This window comes from Rana temporaria, chromosome 11 (genome assembly GCF_905171775.1).
Source record: "Rana temporaria chromosome 11, aRanTem1.1, whole genome shotgun sequence".
Taxonomy (NCBI): domain Eukaryota; kingdom Metazoa; phylum Chordata; class Amphibia; order Anura; family Ranidae; genus Rana; species Rana temporaria.
This window is the reverse complement of record NC_053499.1, coordinates 131845990-131868806: the sequence shown is the minus strand read 5'-3', so window position 1 is coordinate 131868806 and position 22817 is coordinate 131845990. Positions and strand designations below refer to the sequence as shown.

At 44.5% G+C, this 22817-nt stretch overlaps 1 protein-coding gene across 1 annotated transcript in view; it reads left to right on the top strand.

Annotated features, from left to right (window-relative positions):
* Positions 1-10188: 10188 nt before the first annotated feature.
* Positions 10189-22817, top strand: part of SLC12A3 (solute carrier family 12 member 3) — a 73956-nt gene continuing 61327 nt past the window's right edge. Inside the window, exons 1-3 of the mRNA XM_040329171.1 lie at positions 10189-10287; positions 12810-13138; positions 20460-20582. Coding sequence (XP_040185105.1) covers positions 12842-13138; positions 20460-20582 — 420 coding nt within the window. The 5' untranslated portion in view covers positions 10189-10287; positions 12810-12841. The remainder of the gene's footprint in view (positions 10288-12809; positions 13139-20459; positions 20583-22817) is intronic.

The following is a 22817-nucleotide window of genomic DNA, read 5'->3' as shown; positions in this document are numbered from 1 at the left end:
GTTTCACAAACTTTTGAGGCCTGCCACATTTGATCTCTATTTACTCTACACAACTTCACCTTTTTGTATGCACTCTGGGCCTTTTCACACTGGTGGCCGGGGGTCAGTTAAAGCAAGTAGCTGAGCTGCAGTTTTATCACTCCCTGGCTGCACACCAGCAGTTCAAATTTACAGCCTGACAGGACTGTACACGTGCTGTGGCTGCACTGCTTTGCGGTCATGGCAATTTTTACTTTGGCTGCAGAGATTGACAGATGCCACAGTCGGTCACATTTATCACCATTTGGCTGGGTCTTGCTGAAATGCCTAAATTTCAGTCTATCTATGGGCTACCTTTACAAAGCACTGTACAGGAGTAAGAATATCATCTGGGTTTGTGCCAGATCACCCGTGTCTGCCTGCTTTTCTTTACTTGGCAGGTCTCATATGTTACATAAAACAGAGACCTAAACCTATTCCTGGAGGCTTTACTGCCTAACCAACTAAATGGAAGTAATAATGTTCCTGCGTTATCTCTATGTGTGATCTCAGTAAACAAGTCTGTATACATTGCTTTTAGTATTCACTCCCCTTGGATGTTTCCACATTGTATTTAGTGTTAAAACCTGAAACGCAAATAGATCTAAACAGAATTTTGTGTCATTGAACCGACTCCATAATGTTGACATGGGAAAATCTACAATTTTTATAATGTTTACAAAGTAAAGATCTAAACTTGTGTGCAAGAAATTACCTTCAGAAATGGTTGATGGTGTTTCAACTGTGTAAAGTGTCACCAGATCTTATAATGAATACACCTGTTTCTGAAATACTCCAAGAGAGGACATACTGAGGGACAGGTAATGAAAATGCATGACAAAATTTGTCGCAAATGAGGCTGCCTGTCAGCAAACTCTATGCAGCTGGTTTTGTGTATATTGAGTCCTGCAATCCTAAACGGCCAACTAAAACCATTTTTCTGCATCAGATTTACCATTGGAGATGAGATCGATTTTCACCCAAACATGCGCAATTAAGAAGCAGTAGAGTAGGAATTTATGAATAAAGCCTCCCAATTATAATAAATTTGTCTTGCTGTTTCTAAAACACACAGCTAGCTATTTTTTTTTTTTTTTTTTAGCACCTACCTCCTGGGCTGGGCCTTTTGGCTAGGACCGGAGGAATTTTTTATTCCTGGCCGGAGGGCCTGGTCATTGTATACCACAATGACCACTTCTTCACTCTCCTCTCCACTATCCCTTTCCCCCACTTTATTTTATTTATTGCCAATGTTTGTCACTTTTTTTTTTGTGCACGTTTTGTGTCACTGTGTGATTAGTAGGGTGCCGGTCCTTGGGCCAGCCCTGAACGTCTTGGGAGTGGGTGGACATGGCCTTCTGGCTTAGTCTGCCTGCTCTCATGGGGTCTCCCTTCGGGGGAGCCCCACCTAGTACTGGGAGGGTTCTGTTTCGGCAGTCCTTCCGAGGAAGTTGGGTCCGTGTCGGCTTCGGTTGCTCGGACCACAGTACCTCAGTCCCTGTCTGGAGCCTAACGCCCCGGGGGATCAGGGTTTTGGGTCCCTTCTTCACAGGAGGACCACTTGACGTTGCACCCGTCTGCACGTTTTTGTGAACACTTTTTATGTGTGCACATTTTTTCTGCACTGGGTGGTGTTTTTTGGGTGTGTTCACACGCCATAGGCTTTTAAAGAAAAAAAAGCTAGCTATTAACCACTTGGCCTCCAGAAGATTTATCCCCCTTCATGACCAGGCCATTTTCTGAAATACGACACCACCTTACTCTAACTGACAATTGCGCGGTCATGCAATTTTGTACCTAAGTATAATTTGTCATTTTTTTCCCCACAAATAGAGCTTTATTTTGGTGGTATTTGATCACTACCGTGTTTATTTTTTTCGCTACAAGGAAAAAAAAGGGAATTTTTAAAAAAAAATGTATATTCTTTACTTTCTGCTATAAAACATATCCGATTTATTTATTTTTTAAACCAAATTTCTGCATAAATTTAGGACAATATGTATTCTGCTACATGGTTTGGGTTACAAAAATTCCAATAAGCGTACAGTATATACTTGTGATACATGAGTAGGAGGGGTTTCAGCAACATTATCAACAAACAACGTTTTTCCCATCGATTGAGGAACACATGAATTTGTATAGTGCTGGGTTATACTGCCACCTACAGGAAAACAAAAACGACGCCAGTCCAGGATAACTCCTAATCTACCCATCATGCCTCTTTCTTTTTTGCTAGTGCCCTAGGAGGGTGGACAAGTTTTTTTCAGCTCTGCTAAGAAAAGTCTAACCCATTTTTCCAAGCCTTTTCATTTTTTTCTGCCCAGTATAATCACATCCTATTTACAGCATTCCATCTTTTCTTCAGCTGTGTTTGGAAAAGTCTGACCATATTTTTCTCCTTCAATTGTTTCTTCAATCAAGATTCTTCCCCACATTTTTGCTTCAATTGGTTTCTACAATGGCAGCTTCCAGGTCAACGTTTTATCAGCCTAGCAATGGAGTGCTGCACTCGAACCCTGTTGGACTGAACATTGCAGGGCTAGCCTGTAAGTGACCTTTGCAGACCCCATTCTGGTAAAAAGTTAGTGGCATAGCGTATTTCAGGTCCAGAGCCAATGGCGTTGCCCTTGCCCTGTCTGCGAAGGCTCACTATGTGAGTAGGCCGATCAGGATGAGCACCAGGAGCTACCTCATTATTTGCACCAGTGTGTCTGAATTTTCCATTCAAGGGATTAATGCTGAGAAAATGAGCGCTGAGCTCATATGCTGGGAGCAATGTTCCATGCAGTCTTACCGACCATTCGGCAGTGAGAAAGCACCACCCCACTGCTGCTCCTGCTTTGCCAAGAGTCACTTGGAACTCCAATCTCTGGCTCATTCCTTCCGTCTGTCTACAGTGGAGATTAGGGTCGAAACAACTAATCGATTAATTGACAGCTAATCGATTATGAAAATGATAATCGATTAATCGGCCTGTAACATAAAGGGATTAAAAAAAATTAAAAAATTTGCCCTTTATAGTACAAAAAGAGCAAATCGCTACTGTAAATATTACTTTCACTGTCCCACAGTAATAAAATGAACCCCTGATTATGAAAATAATCGTTAGTTGCAGCCCTAGTGGAGATGGTCACCTATGGCCCTCACCAACTACCATCTGTCTCCATCTAGGCATTTGCACTGTGCCACCTAAAAGTTCTGATGTATGTCACCTGGAGTTTTGTTTTTCTATGGTCAAAGGGTCTACCTCAGAGTCCTCCTTAGCCCCACTGGGTTAGGCCAAGTACCTTATGATCAGGAGCCTTTACTGCACTCCCACAAGACTTTGTGCCCAAATTCACCCAGCTCTTTTCTGGTGCTGTAAGCGCACTCATGTGCCTTCTCCAAAAGAGTCTGTTTCTGAGCTCTTCACAACCTTTCGAAGAGACCAGGCCACCAGTTGCAGTCATTATCTCTGGACTCAGATTCAGGGCCCCTTTATTCTCTCTCTGAATAGGTTATTTGTTTTTGAGGAATTGGTCTTCTGCCATTACCTACCTCAAACCTCACAGTGTTACTTAAACCTTGAGATCCGTCTAGTTCCTGTCAACGCGGCCTCAGGAGCTGTGTCCCATTCTAGCCACTGTTCTTTCCCCAAGAGCAATTAGTTCTTTCCATTTGGGAAATGTAATGTCCTTAGTGGTGCTTGATATGTATCCAAATCACCATCCCTGTTCACCATCCCAAAGACACCTTTTGACCTTGTATGGTCAGCTGGGACCAAGACTGCCTGTTCATTGCCCTACCAGGGCTCTGGCTCTCCAGTGTCACATCTGCATATCAAGTATGTTCTGATGGGTTGGCTCTCTACTGCCTTCTCGTATCATCGCCACTGTGAGATACTAGGAGGACCTCCTGTGGAAAGGACCGTTGTTTTGAGTCTTAGTAGATATAAACCTCCCTGATGGGATAAGTGCCTCCAAGATTCAACAAAGGAAAAAGATTTAAGCAGGATTTTTGAGGCACAATTCATACCATTCTATTACAATTTCCATCACTTTATTACAAAATATATTACATTTTAAATCATTATGATAATCTCCTTGGGGCAGATCCACAAAAGAATTACGTTGGCGTATCTATTGATACGCCACGTAATTTTAAATTTCCTGCGTCGTATCTTTGTTTTGTATCTACAAAGCAAGATACGACTGCATCTCGGATTGATCTGACAGGCGTACATCTTAGTACGCCATCGAATCATAGATTAATTTTTTCCGTTGGCCGCCAGGTGGCGTTTCCATCGAATTCCTCGTCGAGTATGCAAATTAGCTAGTTACGGCGATCCACGAACGTACGTCCGGCCGGCACATTTTTTTTACGTCGTTTGCGTTTGGCTTTTTCCGGCATATAGTTAAAGCTGCTATTATGAGGCGTACTCAATGTTAAGTATGGCCGTCGTTCCCGCGTCGAATTTTAAATTTTTTACGTCGTTTGCGTAAGTCGTTTGCGAATAGGGATTTTAACGGCATGCACCGTTAAAAAACTTTGTTTACGTCGGGGCACAACGTATTCACATAAAACACGCCCCCATCACATCCATTTGAATTCCCCGCCCTTACGCCGCCAAAGATACACTACGCCGCCGTAACTTACGGCGCAAATTCTTTGAGGATTCGAAAAAAAAAAAGGATTAATGCGCCGTTCTACGTGGATCTGCCCCCTTATCTCTAACTACCATATTGTTTTTCTCATACATAAAAAAAAATCTTACCATACTTAGAATTGGTTGTCAAACCACCTTTTTATACATTTGACAACAATCTTTTGGAGGCTCAATGCATTTCTTGGATCACAGTACACTTCTTCACGAGTAGGTTTTGGAGATTTTTAAAAACAAATCTGAAAACCCTCTGAGGCCTTTGGAAAGACTTGGAGGGTCCAAATAAGAGGCATACAACACTGGGCAGAAAAGTCAACCCCACCTAACATTCAAGGATCACCCCAGCTGTATACAACCTGGTGGGGGTTTTCATCCTCTACTTAGTCGTAAAGTTTGTTACATTAACTTTTACAAAGCTGTATCCTTAGCACTATAATATACTTCTTCTACCTCTTAAAATTCCCCTAGCAAGGTTTCTCTTTTATGGCAAAACTAAAGTTAGTCCCTTAAATGCCTTTAGACCTCAAAATATGCCCCAAGGGCAGACAATATAAATTTTCCATTAACTTTCTCGGATCCTTCCAAAGCGATACCAGTGTAAAGAATTTGCCTTCTGCCTGAATTGCTCTTGATAAAGATTTTATCTTCTGGACTATTGCACTTGCATGTGACCAAAGCATTTAATACATTTCGTTAACAAAACCAAAGACCTGAACTACCTTATTAAATAAAATGTACCAACCATGAGGACAAAAGTACAATATTCAAAAAACAAAACAAAAGAATCACCTTGTAGTACCTGGCAACATAGCTAATAGAATCACAGGAAATACACTGCTCAAAGAAATTAAAGGAACACTTTGAAAACATATCAGATCTCAACGGGCAAAAATCTCATGCTGGATATCTATACTGATATGGACTGGGTAATGTGTTAGTAATGAAAGGATGGCACATCATTTGATGGAAATGAAAATTATGCACCTACAGAGGGCTGAATTCAAAGACACCCCGAAAATCAAAGTGAAAAAATTATGCAGCAAGCTAGTCCATTTTGCTGAAATTTCATTGCAACAACTCAAAATGGTCCTCAGTAGTTTGTATGGCCCCCGTGTGCTTGTATGCATGCCTGACAACATCAGGGCATACTCCTAACGAGACGACGGATGGTGTCCTGGGGTATTTTCTCACAGATCTGGAGCATCACTGAGCTCCTGAACAGACTGAGGTGCAACCTGACGGCACCAGATGGACCGAAACATGATGTCCCAGAGGTGTTCTTTTGGATTTAGGTCAGGTGAGCCTGGGGGCCATTCAATGGTATCAATTTCTTCATCCTCCAGGAACTGGCTGTATGCTCTCGCCACATGAGGCCGGGCATTGTCGTGCACCAGGAGGAACCCAAGACTCACTGCACCAGTGTAGGGTCTGACAATGGGTCCAAGGATTTCATCCTGATACCTAATGGCAGTCAGGGTGCCATTGTGTAGCCTGTAGACGTCTGTGCGTCCCTCCATGGATATGCCTCCCCAGACCATCACTGACCCACCACCAAACCGGTCATGCTGAGCGATGTTACAGGCAGCATAAAGTTCTCTGCGGTTTCTCCAGACACTTTCACGTCTGTCACATAAGCTCAGGGTGAACCTGCTCTCATCTGTGAAAAGCATGGGGCTCCAGTGGCGGACCTGCCAATTCTGGTGTTCAATGGAAAATCCCAATCGAGCTCCACAGTGTCCAGCAGTGAGCACAGAGCACACTAGAGGATGTCGGGCCCTCAGGCCACCCCCATGAAGTATTTTTCTGATTGTTTGGTCAGACACCAATGGGACTGCATTGGGCACAGTGAGGTATGGTACAGTGAGGCGTGCAAATGGGTATTGTTTACCCTCTTTTCCGCTTACAGTAGCTGCTGCGTTCTCACCCTAGGCTTATACTCGAGTCAATAAGTTTTCCCATTTTTTTGTGGTAAAATTAGGTCCTCGGCTTATACTCAAGTCGTTACGGTATTTTGGATCACCAACAAGATGGACTTTGCTATTCTTGTGTTTTTATTATTGCACTTATTATATATAGTTCATGGCACATTGTGTATATTTTTTTCCAGCACTTTGCACCTTATTGATATATATATATATATATGCCTTTCTCGGCAGGATTTTGAGGATTTACTTAAAATAGATGTTTTTTGGTCATTTTCTTATAGTTTGTCAGTTCATTCACATTTTATCACATAAGTTGAGGATCAGCGCTGCCTTTCTTTTGCCTTTGAAAAATAATTTTTGGTCCTGCCAAAAATTAGGGCAGCTGCAATTTAGTATTGACTACATTGACCTATTCCAATTTTTTCCCAATATCGATCGTTGGCGCTGTGTTGCCACCTTCTTTTATACACATACTAGGGACAATTTGTACAGGAACCAATTAACCAACCAGTATGTTGTTGGACTGTGAGAGAAGATCAGAGTACCCGCGGGGAAAACCCATGCAACCACAGGGAGAACATGCAAACTCCAAGCAGGTAGTGTCATGGTTGAGATTCGAAGCAATGACCCTAGTGCTGCTAGGCAAAAGTGCTAACCACTGCGCTGCCCCAGTTGTTTATGGACCTTGCTTTGTGCACTGGTGCGCAGACATGTTGGAACAGGAATAAGCCTTTCCTAAGCATGAATTTGTTCAAATTGTCTTTGTATGCTGACACCTTAAAGTGGATGAAATAAAACAGACTTCCAGATAAAGACCAAAGTCCTTGCTTGAGTGACAGGTTATTTACATATCTCGTGCACTAGTTTGCAGACATGCACAGCTTCTGTAAAGTGCACAATTCACATCCTCCTCTCCTCTCCCGTCCAGCTCTCCCAGGATTGGCTGTCTTTCCTGTGTTTTGATTAAATGTTTTCAAAATATGGGGTGATCCACAGTTCAGTGTAAACAGCCATCAGAATATACATAGACAAGAAGCTGTGCATGTCTGCAAGCTAGTGCACAAGATATGTAAATAACCTGTCACACAAGCAAGGACTTTGGTCTTTATCTGGAAGTCTGTTTTATTTCACTGAACAATAAAAAGAGGATTGCTCAGCACTGGATTAACTCTGTGTGGCAAGACTGGGCACAGATGATAGGAAATCGTATTCTCTACATTGTGACATAAAAAAAAAAAAAATGGGTTTACATCCACTTTAAGACACCTTAGTTCACTGGAACTTGGGGGCCAAGCACAACCCCACACCATAATCATTTTTCCTTGCAGGTAACCATGGTTAACAGAGGAAGAATGATTTCAAGCGCCACCCTGCTTCCAGTCTGTTATTCTAAGGCCTCATACACACGATAGGTTAACCAGAAGACAACGATCTGAAGGACCGTTTTCATCGGTCAAAACCGATCGTGTGTGGGCCCCATAGGTTATTTAACCATAGGTTAAAAAAAAGCCAACTTGCTTTAAAATTAACCTATGGATTCCTAACCGATAGGTCAAAACCGATCGTTAGTAGGCACAACCATCGGTTAAAAATCCATGCATGCTCAGAATCAAGTCTACGCATGCTTGGAAGCATTGAATTTTTTTCAGCACGTCGTTGTGTTTTACATCACCGCGTTCTGACACGATCGGTTATTTAACCGATGGTGTGTAGGAGTGACGGACCATCAGTCAGCTTCATCGGTTAACCTATGACAACGGTCCTTCAGACCGTTGTCCTCTGGTTAACCCAGTGCTTCTCAAATAGTGGGGCGCGCCCCCCTGGGGGGCCGCGAGGCTCCGTAAAGGGGGGCTCGTGTGACCTGGCAATTATCCCCCGTTTGCAGCCCGGGGGGCCCGGCGGTGAGGATAAGAGCATCGCCGCCGCCGGCATGGTCTCCCAGCCTGTGTTGGCTCCGGAATTCGGCGAGAACGTACGATCCTCAGGCTTCTCCTAAGCCGAGCCTTCCTGCTACCTCTGCTAAGCCCAGCCCACCTGCCGCGCAACCAATGATGTTTTTTCAATCGGACATGTCCGCTGCCGGATTTTGGTCTGATGGCTGTACACACCATCAGACCAAAATCCCCGCGGAAAACAAACGCGGTGACGTGTCGCGACGTGGGCGCGACGATGATGTGGCAACATGGGCGGCCCTGAAAGTTCAAAGCGTCCACGCATGCGTCGAATCAGTACGACGCATGCGAGGAATGGCGGTCGGTCGGACGTGTACGGTGAGTCTGTACAGACGACCGAACACGTCCGACGGACAAATTTCCAGCGGACAGATTTGTTAGCAGGCTAATCATTTTTTGTCCGCTGGAAACTGTCCGATCCGCCGGACAATTGTCCGCTCGGGCCTACACGACCGGATCTGTCCGCTGGAACTGGTCCGTCGGACCAGTTTCAGCGGATAGATCCGGTCATGTGTACGGGGCCTTATGTTATATTGCATGTTGAATATGTTCACTCTAAAGCCTCGTACACATGATAGGTTAACCAGAGGACAAGTTCTGAAGGACCGTTGTCATCAGCTAACTGATGTAGCTGACTGATGGTCAGTCACGCCTACACACTATCGGTTAAATAACCGATCGTGTCAGAACGCGGTGACGTAAAATACAACGACGTGCTGAAAAAAACGAAGTTCAATGCTTCCAAGCATGCATCGACTTGATTCTGAGCATGCGTGGATTTTTAACCGATGGTCGTGCCTACTAACAATCGGTTTTTAACTATCGGTTAGGTATCCATCAGTTAAATTTAAAACAAGTTGGCTTTTTTTTAACCAATGGATAAATAACCGATGGCGCCCACACACGATCGGTTTGGACCGATGAAAACGGTCCACCAGACCGCTCTCATCGGTCTAACCGATCGTGTGTACGCGGCCTTACTGGCATAAGTGTCTTGAAACACTTATGTTATATTGCATGTTGAATATGTTCACTCTGAGGCCCCCTACACACGACCGGTTTTCTCGGCAGAATTCAGCAAGAAACTCGATGGAAGACGTATTCTGCCAAGAAAACCGGTCGTGTGTACACTTTTCGCCGAGAAACCCGTCAGGAAACTCGTCGAGCCAAAAAGAGAGCATGTTCTCTATTTCCTCGTTGGACAATGGGAAAATTTGTCTCGACGAGTTTTTTGACAGCCGAACAAGGAACTCGACAGGGAAAACGATGTGTTTCGCCCGTCGAGTTTCTCGGTCGTGTGTACGCGGCCTCAGAGTCGCCTTGCCAGGTTATGATATTAGTCATCCATCTACAAATCTAAATGGAAAAAATGAAAATGACGTAAATTCTAATACAGGAGTATGCTCGTCAAATAGCTTATTCTTTGTAAATTATATAGAATTTAAAAAAATTGCAGGTTTGTTACTATAATGACAGAGCAATGGCTCAAGCATTATAGACGTGCTTTGTTTTACTAAGGAACAGCGCAGGTAGATGGAGTACAGGAAAGATATGCAAGCCCATATGATTAATTCTGTTTGTGGACTGATGGTCATTGTCACTTTCAGGCTCCGGCACACCAAACAGACAGGAAATATCTTCAGGATATGTTCACATAACAGATGACCTCTATCTTGAAATGTACCTGACATGATGGTTTCCCAGGATTGTGTGGCGTCTGGAGGTTGACAATGTCCATGCTGGATTTAAGGTAAGGTTATTTCAGCTCAGCCGTTAAAACCTCCTACTGCCTCTTAAGCCTTGTACACACGACCGAGAAACTCGACGGGCGAAACACATTGTTTTCCTCGTCGAGTTCCTTGTTAGGCTGTCGAGGAACTCGACAAGGCAAGTTTCTCCATTCCCGTCGAGGAAATAGAGAACTTGCTCTCTTTTTGGCTCGTCGAGTTTCTCAACAGTTTCCTCGACGAAAATGTACACACGACCGGTTTCCTCGGCAAAAAAATATCTCCCAGCAAGTTTCTTGCTGTTTTTTGCCGAGAAACTCGGTCGTGTGTACGAGGCTTTACAGACAATTTAGCAATTGTTATTGCTCCCATTCACATCGGCGCAATTTGACATGTCAAATCGTAGCCTATTGCTGGCAACAGCACCGTCCAAATCTGTGCGACAACGACTTTGCGGCGCCGCACCCATTTCCAAACGTAGTTCCTGCACTACTTTTGGCAACTCAATAGACAATCTGTGCATGAAACCTGCACAGATGTCTTTCAAATCGCCTCCGAACTCGCACTGAAATGTGGGTTTGAAAAATTGCGAGTTTAGCTGAACGAGCAGAAAATTTTAAACCTGTGTTGTGTGAACGAAGGCTAATGCCACGTACACATGATCGGAAATTCCGACAACAAAACCGTGGATTTTTTTCCGACTGAATTTTGACTCAAACTTGACTTGCATACACCTGGTCACACAAATGTTGTCGGAATTTCCGAATGTCAAGAACGCGGTGGCGTACAACACTATGACGAGCCGAGAAAAACGAAGTTCAATGATTCCGAGCATGTGTAAGATTTTTGTGCGTCGGAATTGCATACAGATGATCGTAATTTCCGACAAGAACTTTTGCTGTCTGAAAATTTGAGAACCAGCTCTCAAATTTTTCTTGTCAGAAATTATGACAGCAAATGTCCGATGGAGCCTACACATGGAGGGATGGTCTTTAGTTTAAGACCACGTTTCAAAAGTGGGTGGAACTCCGCTTTAAGGACCCTAGTTGGTGAGATCTCCCTTCTCTAGGTTCCATTTCTCCCTTTTGCTGAAATGGAGATTTTTATTTCTTCTGGAGCAGCAATCGAGTCTTTAGCCCTGTACACGCGATCGGATATCTGATGGAATCTAATCCGATGGATTTTTTCGTCGGATATCCGATGAAGCTGACTTTCATCAGTCTTGCATACACACTATGGGACAGATCCACAAAAGGGATACGACGGCGTATCTGCTGATACGCCGTCGTATCCCTGTTTCTAACTATGCGGCTGATTCATAGAATCAGTTGCGCATAGCTAGTCCTAAGATCCGACAGGTGTAATGGACTTACACTGTCGGATCTTAGGATGCAGTACCGCGGCCGCCGCTGGGGGCATTTCTCGTCGTAATCCAGTCGGGTATGCAAATTAACACTTACGGAGATCCACAAAGCTTTTTCCATTCGTTAAGTCGCCGTAAGTGTTAGTTTGCCGTCGCAATGATAGGGCTGCTTTTACAAAGTGTAAACTTAGTACACCATGTAAAAGTATACCCGTCTTTCCCGCGTCGCTGTCAATTTTTTTTTTTTCGCTGCATCTCTTTTTTACCCGTCGCGATTCACAAAACTCAACGTAACGCAAAGCACGTCGGGAAAATAGCGTCGGGAGCATGCGCAGTACGTCCGGCGCGGGAGCGCGCCTAATTTAAATGGGACTCGCCCCATTTGAATTGGCCCACCTTGCGCCGGACTGATTTAGGATACACCGCCGCAAATTTCAAGGTAAGTGCTTTGTGGATCGGGCACTTTGCCCGAAAATTTGCGGCGGTGTAACCTAAATAGGTTACGTTCCGCTGCGCCGCCTGGCTGTGGATCTGGCCCTATCAGACTAAATTCCGACCGTGCCAAAACACGGTGACGTACAAAACTACGACGAGCCGAAAAAAATGAAGTTCAATGCTTCCGAGCATGCGTCGACTTGATTCTGAGCATGCGTGGATTTTTTTCTGATGCAGTTCCACACAGACGATTGTATTTTTCTATCGTTTTTTTATCTATAGGAAAAGTTTAAAACATGTTCTATTTTTTAACACCGATGGGGCCCACACACGATCAGTTTGTCCGATGAACAGTCCATCAGTCTGTTTTCATCGGACAAACCGATCGTGTGTACACGGCTTAATTGTCGAAAATCAGCAGATCTCTGCAAGATATATAGGAAGCCTGTCTGTGATTTTTTTCTGCCAACGGTAACAAGACAAAAATGTCAGCCCGGGTGAACTTTAATCAAGGGACAGAAAAGAACTGTTGAAGCAGAGGTTAGGTGTATAGGTTATTTTATGTGTTAGTTACTATGTAGCTTCTTATCATCCTTCCAATCAGAACATCTATCTGGAGCCATTTTTTCTGGCCCTAGGCTGTGATATTCTCAGCAGTTTACTATGTGACATTTCGGTTAGTGATTTACAGGTTTGGTTCCTGCTGGTTTTCCTCGGTATAAAACCCCCTTCTCTGAATTTAATTAGATAGGTTACCACAAACCCAGTCTTGGGGTGAGATGGCTGAGAGCAGAGATGAAACCCCAGTGGACAATCCTCCATCCAGTGGAAGATTCACCATCCGCTCACTCATCAGAACCGAAGAGACAACGAAATCTCAATATGGGCCGCCAGAGTCAACCTATGACACGTTTAATCCAAATAATCTCACCCATTCCAACACCTTCTACATGAGGACCTTTGGATACAATACTATTGATGCTGTTCCAAGCTATGACCATTACGCTAATACTGAAGTTACTGGGATAGTGAAGAAGATCAGGCCTACTTTAGAAGACCTTCACTCTATCCTAAAGGTAAGATACTGAAGACCAGTTTATTGTTTTATATACACATCATATTTTATCATGTATGGACCTAAAGGTATTCATATATAATCATGGTCAGCTGTCTCTACCAACCTCAAAGCATTTCTAAAAAGTAAATGTAAACCAAATTATCTAAAATCCTATGTAATCCTTAACATGCTAATGTGATATCAAATATAATTTTCAATTTTTTTAAATCTGAAACTTTGAGTAAAATAATACCTAGTGAGAGCACTGTGTCCCCATCTTCCATTTGTGCTCCTGTGTTGTCACCAGTTGCAAAGGTTTGATAAAGACTACGGGCCAGATTCACAGTAGAAATATGCCGGCGTAACTACTGATACTCCGGCGTATTTTCAAATTTGCAGCGTCGTATCTTTAGTTTGAATTCTCAAACCAAGATACGACAGCTTTAGGCTTCGATCCGACAGGCGTACGTACGGCTTCGTACGCCTTCGGATCGTAGGTGTAATACTTTGGCGCCCGCTGGGTGGAGTTCGCATCGTTTTCTGCATCGGGTATGCTAATTAGCTGTTTACGGCGATCCACGAAGGTACGCGCGTTCGTCGCATTCTCTTACGTCGTCGCTAGTCGGCTTTTCCCGGCGGATAGTTTCGGCTGCTATTTCATGGCTTATATTTAGACTGCCCATGTTAAAGTATGGCCGTCGTTCCCGCGTCGAATTAAAAAATATTTTTTTTTTGCGTAAGTCGTCCGTCGCCGTTCAAAAGATTGCGTCGGTGCGATGTCATTTCGTGCAAAGCACGGCGGGAAATTTCAAAACGGAGCATGCGCAGTACGTTCGGCGCGGGAACGTGCCTAATTTAAATGATACACGCCCCATTTGAATTAGGCGTGCTTGTGCCGGACGCATTTACACTACGCTGCCGCAAGTTTACAGGCAAGTGCTTTGTGAATCAAGCACTTGCGCTTAAAACTTGCGTCGGTGTAACGTAAATGGGATACGTTAGACCGCCGCAAATGTACCTGAATCTAGCCCTACAAGTGTCATCATGGTCTACTAATGTCAGAAATCAGGAAATCTGCAATACAAAGGATTTTTGGATGACAACACAAATGACCATCATAACATTTCTACAGTATGAGTTTTTTTAGATTGTTAAAGTTTAGTCCAAAGAAATATTCATCTGATGTTTTGGAGAATAAACTAGGCACTGTAGGGACAGAGTATAAATTATGCAGATTGCATTTTCCCTTAATTTAGGTTGCTTAATTGAAAAAAAGCACTGTTTAGTAATTGGTAATGGTGTTTTTACATTGCATTTCAACTAAGTTTAATTTCCCAAGTTTTCATATATAGTGCATCTGGAAAGTATTCACAGCGCTTCACTTTTTCCACATTTTGTTATGTTACAGCCTTATTCCAAAATGGATTAAATTCATTCTTTTCCTCAAACAATACCCCGTAATGACAATGTGAAAGAAGTTTTTTTTTAAATCTTTGCACATTTATAAAAAAAAAAAAAAAAAAAAAAAAATGTACATAAGTATTCACAGCCTTTGCTCGATACTTTGTTGAAGCAGCTTTGACACCAATTACAGCCTCAAGTATTTCTGAGTATGATGCTACAAGCTTGGCACACCTATTTTTGGGCAGTTTCTCCCATTCTTCATTGCAGGACCTCAGGTTGGATGGGGTGCGTTGGTGCACAGCCATTTTCAGATCTCTCCAGAGATGTTCAATCGGGTTCAAGTCTGTGCTCTGGCTGGGCCACTCAAGGACATTCAGGGAGTTTTCCCGTAGCCACTCCTTTGTTATCTTGGCTGTGTGCTTAGGGTCGTTGTCCTGTAGGAAGATGAACCTTCCCCCAGTCTGAGGTCCAGAGTGCTCTGGAGCAGGTTTTAATCAAGGATGTCTCTGTACATTGCTGCATTCATCTTTCCCTCGATCCTGACTAGTTTCCCAGTTCCTGCTACTGAAAAACATCCCCACAGCATGATGCTGCCACCACCATGCTTCACTGTAGGGATGGTATTGGCCAGGTGATGAGCAGTACCTGGTTTCCTCCAGACATGACACTTGCCATTCAGGCCAAAGAGTTCAATCTTTGTTTCATCAGACCAGAGATTTTTTTGTCATGGTATGAGAGTCCTTCAGGCCCCCTTTGGCAAACTCCAGGTGGGCTATCATGTGCCTTTTACTGAGGAGTGGCTTCCATCTGGCCACTCTACCATACAGGCCTGATTGGTGGAGTGCTGCAGAGATGGCTGTTCTTCTGGAAGTTTCTCCTCTCTCCACAGAGAAACGCTGGAGCTCTGTCAAAGTGACCATCGGGTTCTTAGTCACCTCCCTGACTAAGGCCTTTCTCCCCGAACACTCAGTTTGGCTGGGCGGCCCACTCTAGGAAGAGTCCTGGTGGTTCCAAACTTTTTCCATTTACGGATGATAGAGGTCACTGCGCTCATTTGGACATTCAATGCTGCCGGAATATTTTTCTGTACCCTTCCCCCGATCTGTGCCTCGATACTTTCCTGTCTCTGAGGTCTACAGACAATTCTTTGGACTTCATGGCTTGGTTTGTGCTCTGACATGCACTGTTAACTGTGGGACCTTATATAGACAGGGTGTGCCTTTCCAAATCATGTCCAATCAACTGAATTCAGAACAGGTGGACTCCAATCAAGTTGCAGAAAAATTTCAAGGATGATCAGTGGAAACAGGATGCACCCGAGCTAAATTTTTAGTGTCATGGCAAAGGCCGTGAATACCTATGTACATGGTATTTTTTTATTTTTAATAAATTTGCAAAGATTTCAAACAAACTTGTTTCAGAATTTTGAGGAAAATAATGAATTTAATCTATTTTGGAATAAGGCTGTAACATAACAAAATGTGGAAAAAGTGAAGCGCTGTGAATACTTTCCGGATGCACTGTATTAAATATTAAATGTGTGTCTGGAGGGCGCCTACCCCTCCTTTAAAGCACGGGGATGCACTTGATGCTCAGCAAGAGCACAATGGCAGTAAAGGCATCCAGTATGTCCCTGCACCCAATACGACCAACTGAAAAAAAAATGACAACCACCCCAATCTATTAAACAAGGGGTGAGATCCCTCCGGGCACACCTGCCTTTTTTAAAAAAAAATTAAAAATGTATTACGTTTTTTTAAGACATAACTTAGTGCATTCACTATATCTGGTCTCCCACATTATAAAGAACATGGAGATGCAATTATTTTAGCAAATATAAACTGCTAAATACCCTTTCTCATCAGCAGTATATAGCAGTCTTGTGACTTCTATCAATGTCCAGCTAAGCAATAGTTAAAGCTTGTAGGAGTAGTTTTCATTCTCCTCTGACTGTCCTATGAGATCGCAAGACCCCTGACTCTCTGTGTGGCCCTGTGCTGATCACATGCACTGTCCCCAGAAAAAAAACTCTCTAGCAATACACACCAAACTGAGCATAGGCTCTGTGTTATCAGGAAATTATTAGGGGACAGTGAAAGAAGGGGATGATCAGAGAAGACAGGATCAAACAGCCTTTTATCACAATGCAGAGGACTAAATCCTTAGGTTCCACAGTGAGTATAACAAGCATGCTTTCCTGCATATACAAACTGATTTTATGGTTGTGGGTTTAGTTACACTTTACCTATCCATTGATATATGTACTACTATGGAGGCTCTGGAAATTTTTTAGGGTTAGGGTTTCCCATTGAAGAATAAGGCTAGGACTCAGGAATTAGAACAGGGACCTCCCCCAGAGGTCAAAGGGTGGGTTCCCAGAGGTCAAAGGTCACGGTGTTTAGCTGACCCACACCCACCAAAGTGTACCGCCTACCCCAACTAAGTCAGGGAATGAACAAGTCGGGGAACCCGCCTTCTGACCTTTGACCTCTGGGAGAGGTCCCTGTTCCAATTCTTGAGTCCTAGCCTTATTCTTCAATGAGAACCCTAACCCTTAAGCCCTAACCCCCCCTAACCCTAATTTTAGAGTTAGGACTGCAGTATTTTCAGAGTTCCCTTGACATGCTGCTTATGCGTGTATTTGCAAATGTGTGCAAACAAAACCCTCTGGGCCAGATTCAGAAAGAGATACGACAGCGTATCTCCTGATACGCCGTCGTATCTCTGAGTTCCGACGGTCGTATCTATGCGCCTGATTCATAGAATCAGGTTACGCATAGATATCCTTAAGATCCGACACGTGTAAGTGTCTTAGGCTGCAATTCCAGGCTGGCCGCTAGGTGGCGCTTCCGTATTATTACGCAAGGAATATGCAAATGAGGAGTTACGCCGATTCAGAAACGAACGACCGCCCGGCGTTTTTTTTTTTACGCCGTTTGCGTTCGGCTTTTTCTGGCATATAGTTACCCCTGGGTCTATGAGGCGCAGCCAATGTTAAGTATGGGCGTCATTCCCGCGACGAAATTTGAATTTTTTACGTCGTTTGCGCAAGTCGTTCGCGAATAGGGCTGGACGTAATTTACGTTCACGTTGAAAGCATGACAATTTGCCGACGTCATTTGGAGCATGCGCACTGGGATTCAGTCGCGGCCGGCGCATGCGCAGTTTGTTCGGCGCGGGGACGCGCATCATTTAAATGATACACGCCCCCTACCCCCCGAATTTGAATTCCGCCGGGTAATTTACGCTACGCCGCCGCAACTTTACAGGCAAGTGCTTTGTGAATACAAAACTTGCCTGAAAAACTTGCGGCGGCGTAACGTAAATGAGATACGTTACGCCAGCAGAAAGATCCGCTGATCTTTCTGGATCTAGCCCTCTGTTTTTAACGCAAACTGTTATACAGGGACACATTGGTTGTTTTGCAGGCTGGCTAGTAAGTGTACTGGGAAATCTTTTGTTCATTTACAATGTGCATTGCCCTGCCATGTGCACCTTGTTACAAAGGCCAGTAATAGGATGGGGTGGTTGCCATTTTTTTAGTACAGGGCATGGAACAAAGAGGCGGTGCTAGGATGTGCGTAGGGGGCAAAGACAAGGAGTGACTCAGAAGGTGGGAGTACTTGCATGTATTCTCTGAGAACAAATTATATTTAAACTTTTCTAGGAATCGATAACTTTGTTGCGCCTAAACTCCTAAGCATATATTTTGGATTAAAGTGTCCTCTGTGTGCTCTGGGGCTCCCTCTTCCCTTTAAAGTGGAACTAAAAAAGCAAAATATAAAAGAACTCATATAATGCAGACTGTCACCAGCATTAACATTGCAGTGTTTTTTCTCCCCTGTTTTATTTATTTGTTATTGTTTTATTATCTGTTGATCCAAGTTTTCTTGAGAGAAGTGCGGGGTTCTTTAAAAAAAATATTATACTCACCTAGGTGGATGCAGCATTGGTTCGATGCTACATCTGTTTCCCACTGCTTTTTAAGATTAAAGACCACTGATCACTCAATTCTCATGCCTTGTACACCCGATCGGTTTTCCCGGCGGTAAAAAGTCGGCTGGGAAAACCGAGGGAACCTGCTCTACACACGAGGGAACCTGCTCTACCGAGGGAACCTGCTCTACACACGAGGGAACCTGCTCTACCGAGGGAACCTGCTCTACACACGACCAGGATTCCCGACAGGAAAACTGCCGTGAGAGCTTTTATCGGTAAACACGGCCGTGTGTATGCTCCACTGCAGTCTTTTCCCCATAGGAAAACTGCCGGCTTAAAAACCGCCGGGAATCCCGGCGGGAAAAAGGAGACATGTTCTCTTTTTTCTTCCGGCAGTTTTTTCGTCGGGAAAACTGCGATGGAGCATACACACGGCCGGGATTCCTGGCCAAAAAGCTCTCATGGCAGTTTTCCCGTCGGGAAAATCGGTCGTGTGTACAAGGCATCATTCTTTAGTGTCCAGAGAGCCCATGACTGACAGTCAGCGTCTCTCAACTCTATAGCCCTATAGTGCTCACTGGAGTGCCAGGCTGTGCAGAGGGTGGGAACTTCTGGCTCAGGCTGAGCTGCCAGTCCAGGCATCTGGGTGAATCCCAACCTAAAGTCAGGATCTTTCCAAAGCCTGGACTGAATGAGTGGCGTCAGCTGGCAGTGGGCTTTAGCAGCTAAAAATGGGTTACAGGAGTGCAGAACTGAACGCCTGTCATCTAAAGGAGAAGTAAGGCTCCTCTTTTGAAGCCTGGTACACAATATCACTTCAACCCAGCAGGCTGAACAAAAGAAAAACTGAAGAGCTCGGGAGGAGATACTGTCCTAACAGTCCAATGTTAGTACGACAATCTCCCCGCTGAGCTATTGTGTTCTGACAGGGGGATGCCCCCCACCAGAACACACTGGTTGGCCGACCTTTTTTGATTATGCCCCTTCAACAGAAGTCTAATGTTTGTCCAGCTTCTGTCGCACCCGTCCTTAAGTCTTTTAAGTCTTTAGGTGTATATGTAATGTAATACAGACTCTCCCCGCTTATTCTCCTGTCATTGGTAGCAATATATATATTTTTTCCATCTCCAAGAACCCATTAGCTGAGGGTGTCTTCTGAGGATTGTTACCACACATAGGGCCAAATCCTCAAAAGAGATACGACGGAGTAACTGCTGTTACTCCATTGTATCCCTGGTCCTAACTATGGAACTGATCCACAGAATCAGTTTCCCATAGTTAGGACGAAGATCCGACATGTGTAATTGAATTACACTGTCGGATCTTAGGATGCAGTACCGCATCCGCCGCTGGGGGCATTTCGCGTCGAAATGCCGCCTCGGGTATGCAAATTAGCACTTACGGAGATCCACAAAGCTTTTCAGCTTCGTTTTTCTCCGTAAGTTTTAGTTTGCATACGCAAAATTAGGGCTGCTTTTACAAGGTGTAAAGTTAGTACACCATTTAAAAGCAGACCTTTCTGTCCAACGACGCGATTTTTTTTTAATTTTTAATTTTTTTTTTCCCGACGCAACTTTATTGACCCGTCGCAATCCACAAAGCTTGGCGTAACGTAATTTCGCGCTATGCACGTCGGGAAAATGACGTCACGAGCATGCGCAGTACGGCCGGCGCGGGAGCGCGCCTAATTTAAATGGGAATCGCCCCCATGAAAATAGGAACGCCTTGCGCCGGCGGAATTTAAGTTACACAGCCCAAAATTTCTAGGTAAGTGCTTTGTGGATCGGGCACTTAGGTAGAAATTTTAAGGCAGTGTAACTTAAATGGAAAAAAATAAGTTACGCTGGATCTTTGTGGATTTGGCCCATAGTCCTTTCAGTTGAAACCCAAACCTGATAAAACAAGTGGTATAAAATTACAAAACTCTAATGTCTATAGGCTAAGGTAACACTTATTAAGCCATTTACTGATATTATTTCCTCGCTGTGTTTCTTTAGGAGGATCACCTGCGGCCTCCAGTGTATGAAGTGGGTGCAGAATCTCCAGATGGCGAGGCTGAGAATGTGGTGGAGAAGCCACCAGGAGAACCAGTCAGATTTGGGTGGATTAAAGGAGTCATGGTAAGTGTAAATTAGTCGCACAATTAATTACAGTATACTGAGGCCACAGAAAGATGGAGCCATGGTACACATAGGTATGTGCTGTTATGATTGTGAGGCTTCATAAAAAAGATAAATTGCATTGCTGCATATTTATACAGCCACCCTTTGCTGAGCCATCTGCTATTATACTGTAATCTGTATTTTGCTGTCTAAATGGGTGAGTTGGGTATTTATCTGGGCATGCGCCAACCCATTTGGGACAGTAGTTGATTAAAGAGGACTTGCTGACATGGTAGCTGTATGTGTGTTTGCATATACTGGTAGATTTATCCTCTCTGCCTTTTAATAAGGAAATCACATGCTTCAATGAGATAAAAAAAATACTTAGGGCCAGATTCACAGAAGAGATACGACGACGTATCTCCTGATACTCCGTCGTATCTCTGTGATCTGCCCGTCCTAACTATGCGGCTGATTCATAGAATCAGTTACGCATAGATAGCCATAAGATCCAACAGGTGTAATTGACTTACACCGTCGGATCTTAGGATGCAATTCTAGGCCGGCCGCTAGGTGGCGATTCCATTGCGGTCGGCGTAGAATATGCAAATGACTAGTTACGGCGATCCACGAAGATCCGCGCGTTCGTCGCAATCCCGTACGTCGTCGCTAGTCGTTTTTAACCATCGCAAAGTTACACCTGCTTTAACATGGCTTATCTTTAGATCAGCCATGTTAAAGTATGGCCGTCGTTCCCGCGTCGAATTTCGTTTTTTTTTTTTTTTGCGTAAGACGTCCGGGAATACGAAACGCCGTAACGCACGTCACATTTAAAAAAAAACTTTGGGGCGCCGTAATTTCGCACAATGCACTTCGGGAAATTTCCTAACGGAGCAATGCGCAGAACGTTCGGCGGGCTTGCGCCGAGCGCATTTACGTTACACCGCCGCAAGTTTACAGGTAAGAGCTTTGTGAATCAGGCACTTATGCTGTAAACCTGCGGCGGTGTAATGTAAATGGGATACGTTACGCCGCCGCGGAGTAACGTAATTGTCTCTGAATCTGGCCCTTAATTCCTAAAACAACATCACGTGCTGTGAGCCTGAAGTAAAACTATGGCCAAAGTGAAAAAAATCCACCATAATAGTTTTATCACCTGTTGATCCTGCTGGTAAATCCATTATTTTTCTACTTCCTTTAGGGCCCATTCTCACCACTACAAAACAGTACATTACAAGCATTGTTGTGTTGCGGTTTCATTGCGCTGCTGTGCCTTTTCAACGCTTCTGCATTTCAGTGCACTGCAAAGCTTGGTAAAGTATACTGTGCACTGTGGTGGTGCACTGTGGTTGTGCACTGTGCTAGTGAAACTTGATGTAGGAGAAGTTTTTGGTCCATTGTGGCATGTCAGGCAGCCATTTCTAGCACCCTCTAATGTGCTAGAATAGTGATGTCGTTTTTTTGAGAGCAGGTACATTTCTGGTGATCTGGGTTGGGAGTGGCTCAGAGTAGTGCTGGGTGACTCACAGGTGGTGTCGCTAGGACCTCCCACTTCTTTCTAGAATGTTCTGGTGCTTTCTGGAAAGAGAGGTGGAGAGGGGGGTGGATCCTTCTGGGATGTTCTAGGGAGTCCTGACCAATCCCCAACTTGGATTGGCAAGGAGCAGGCCTGCTTAAATACCAAGGGTTAGCCCAGTTGGGGAGGAGTTGATCGTGTGGAAGATGGAGATGGAGTGTTAGGCTGTCAGGGCCTTAGAGGGAGTTCCCCAGTCTGGTGGGGGGGTCACCTTGGGCCTGGGCTTGGGTGCAGATGGGGCCCTCTAAGAAAACGTGAAGGTGTCCTGGACAGGGGGCACAGGAGGATCAATAGAGGACAGCGGGAGAACAATGCCAGGCAAGTCTCCAGGAGATCCACAGAGGCAGCCAAGAGGGCTGGTGAGTGTTTACACCGTCGGGAGGACTGGGAGGCACGCCTGAGAGGATGCAGCAGTCTAGTCTGGGATGGGTGCATAGCCAGTCTGGAGGATGGCGGTGGCACAGGCAGTGGAAAGTGGCAGTTGCAGACAATATTTTGTGTGGCGACCATTATTTTCCAGCACTGCCTTAACCCTCTTGGGCATGGAGTTCACCAGAGCTTCACAGGTTGCCACTGCAGTCCTCTTCCAGTCCTCCATGAGTATATCACAGAGCTGTGGATGTGGGAGACCTTGCGCTTGTCCACCTTCCGTTTGAGGATGCCCCACAGATGCTCAA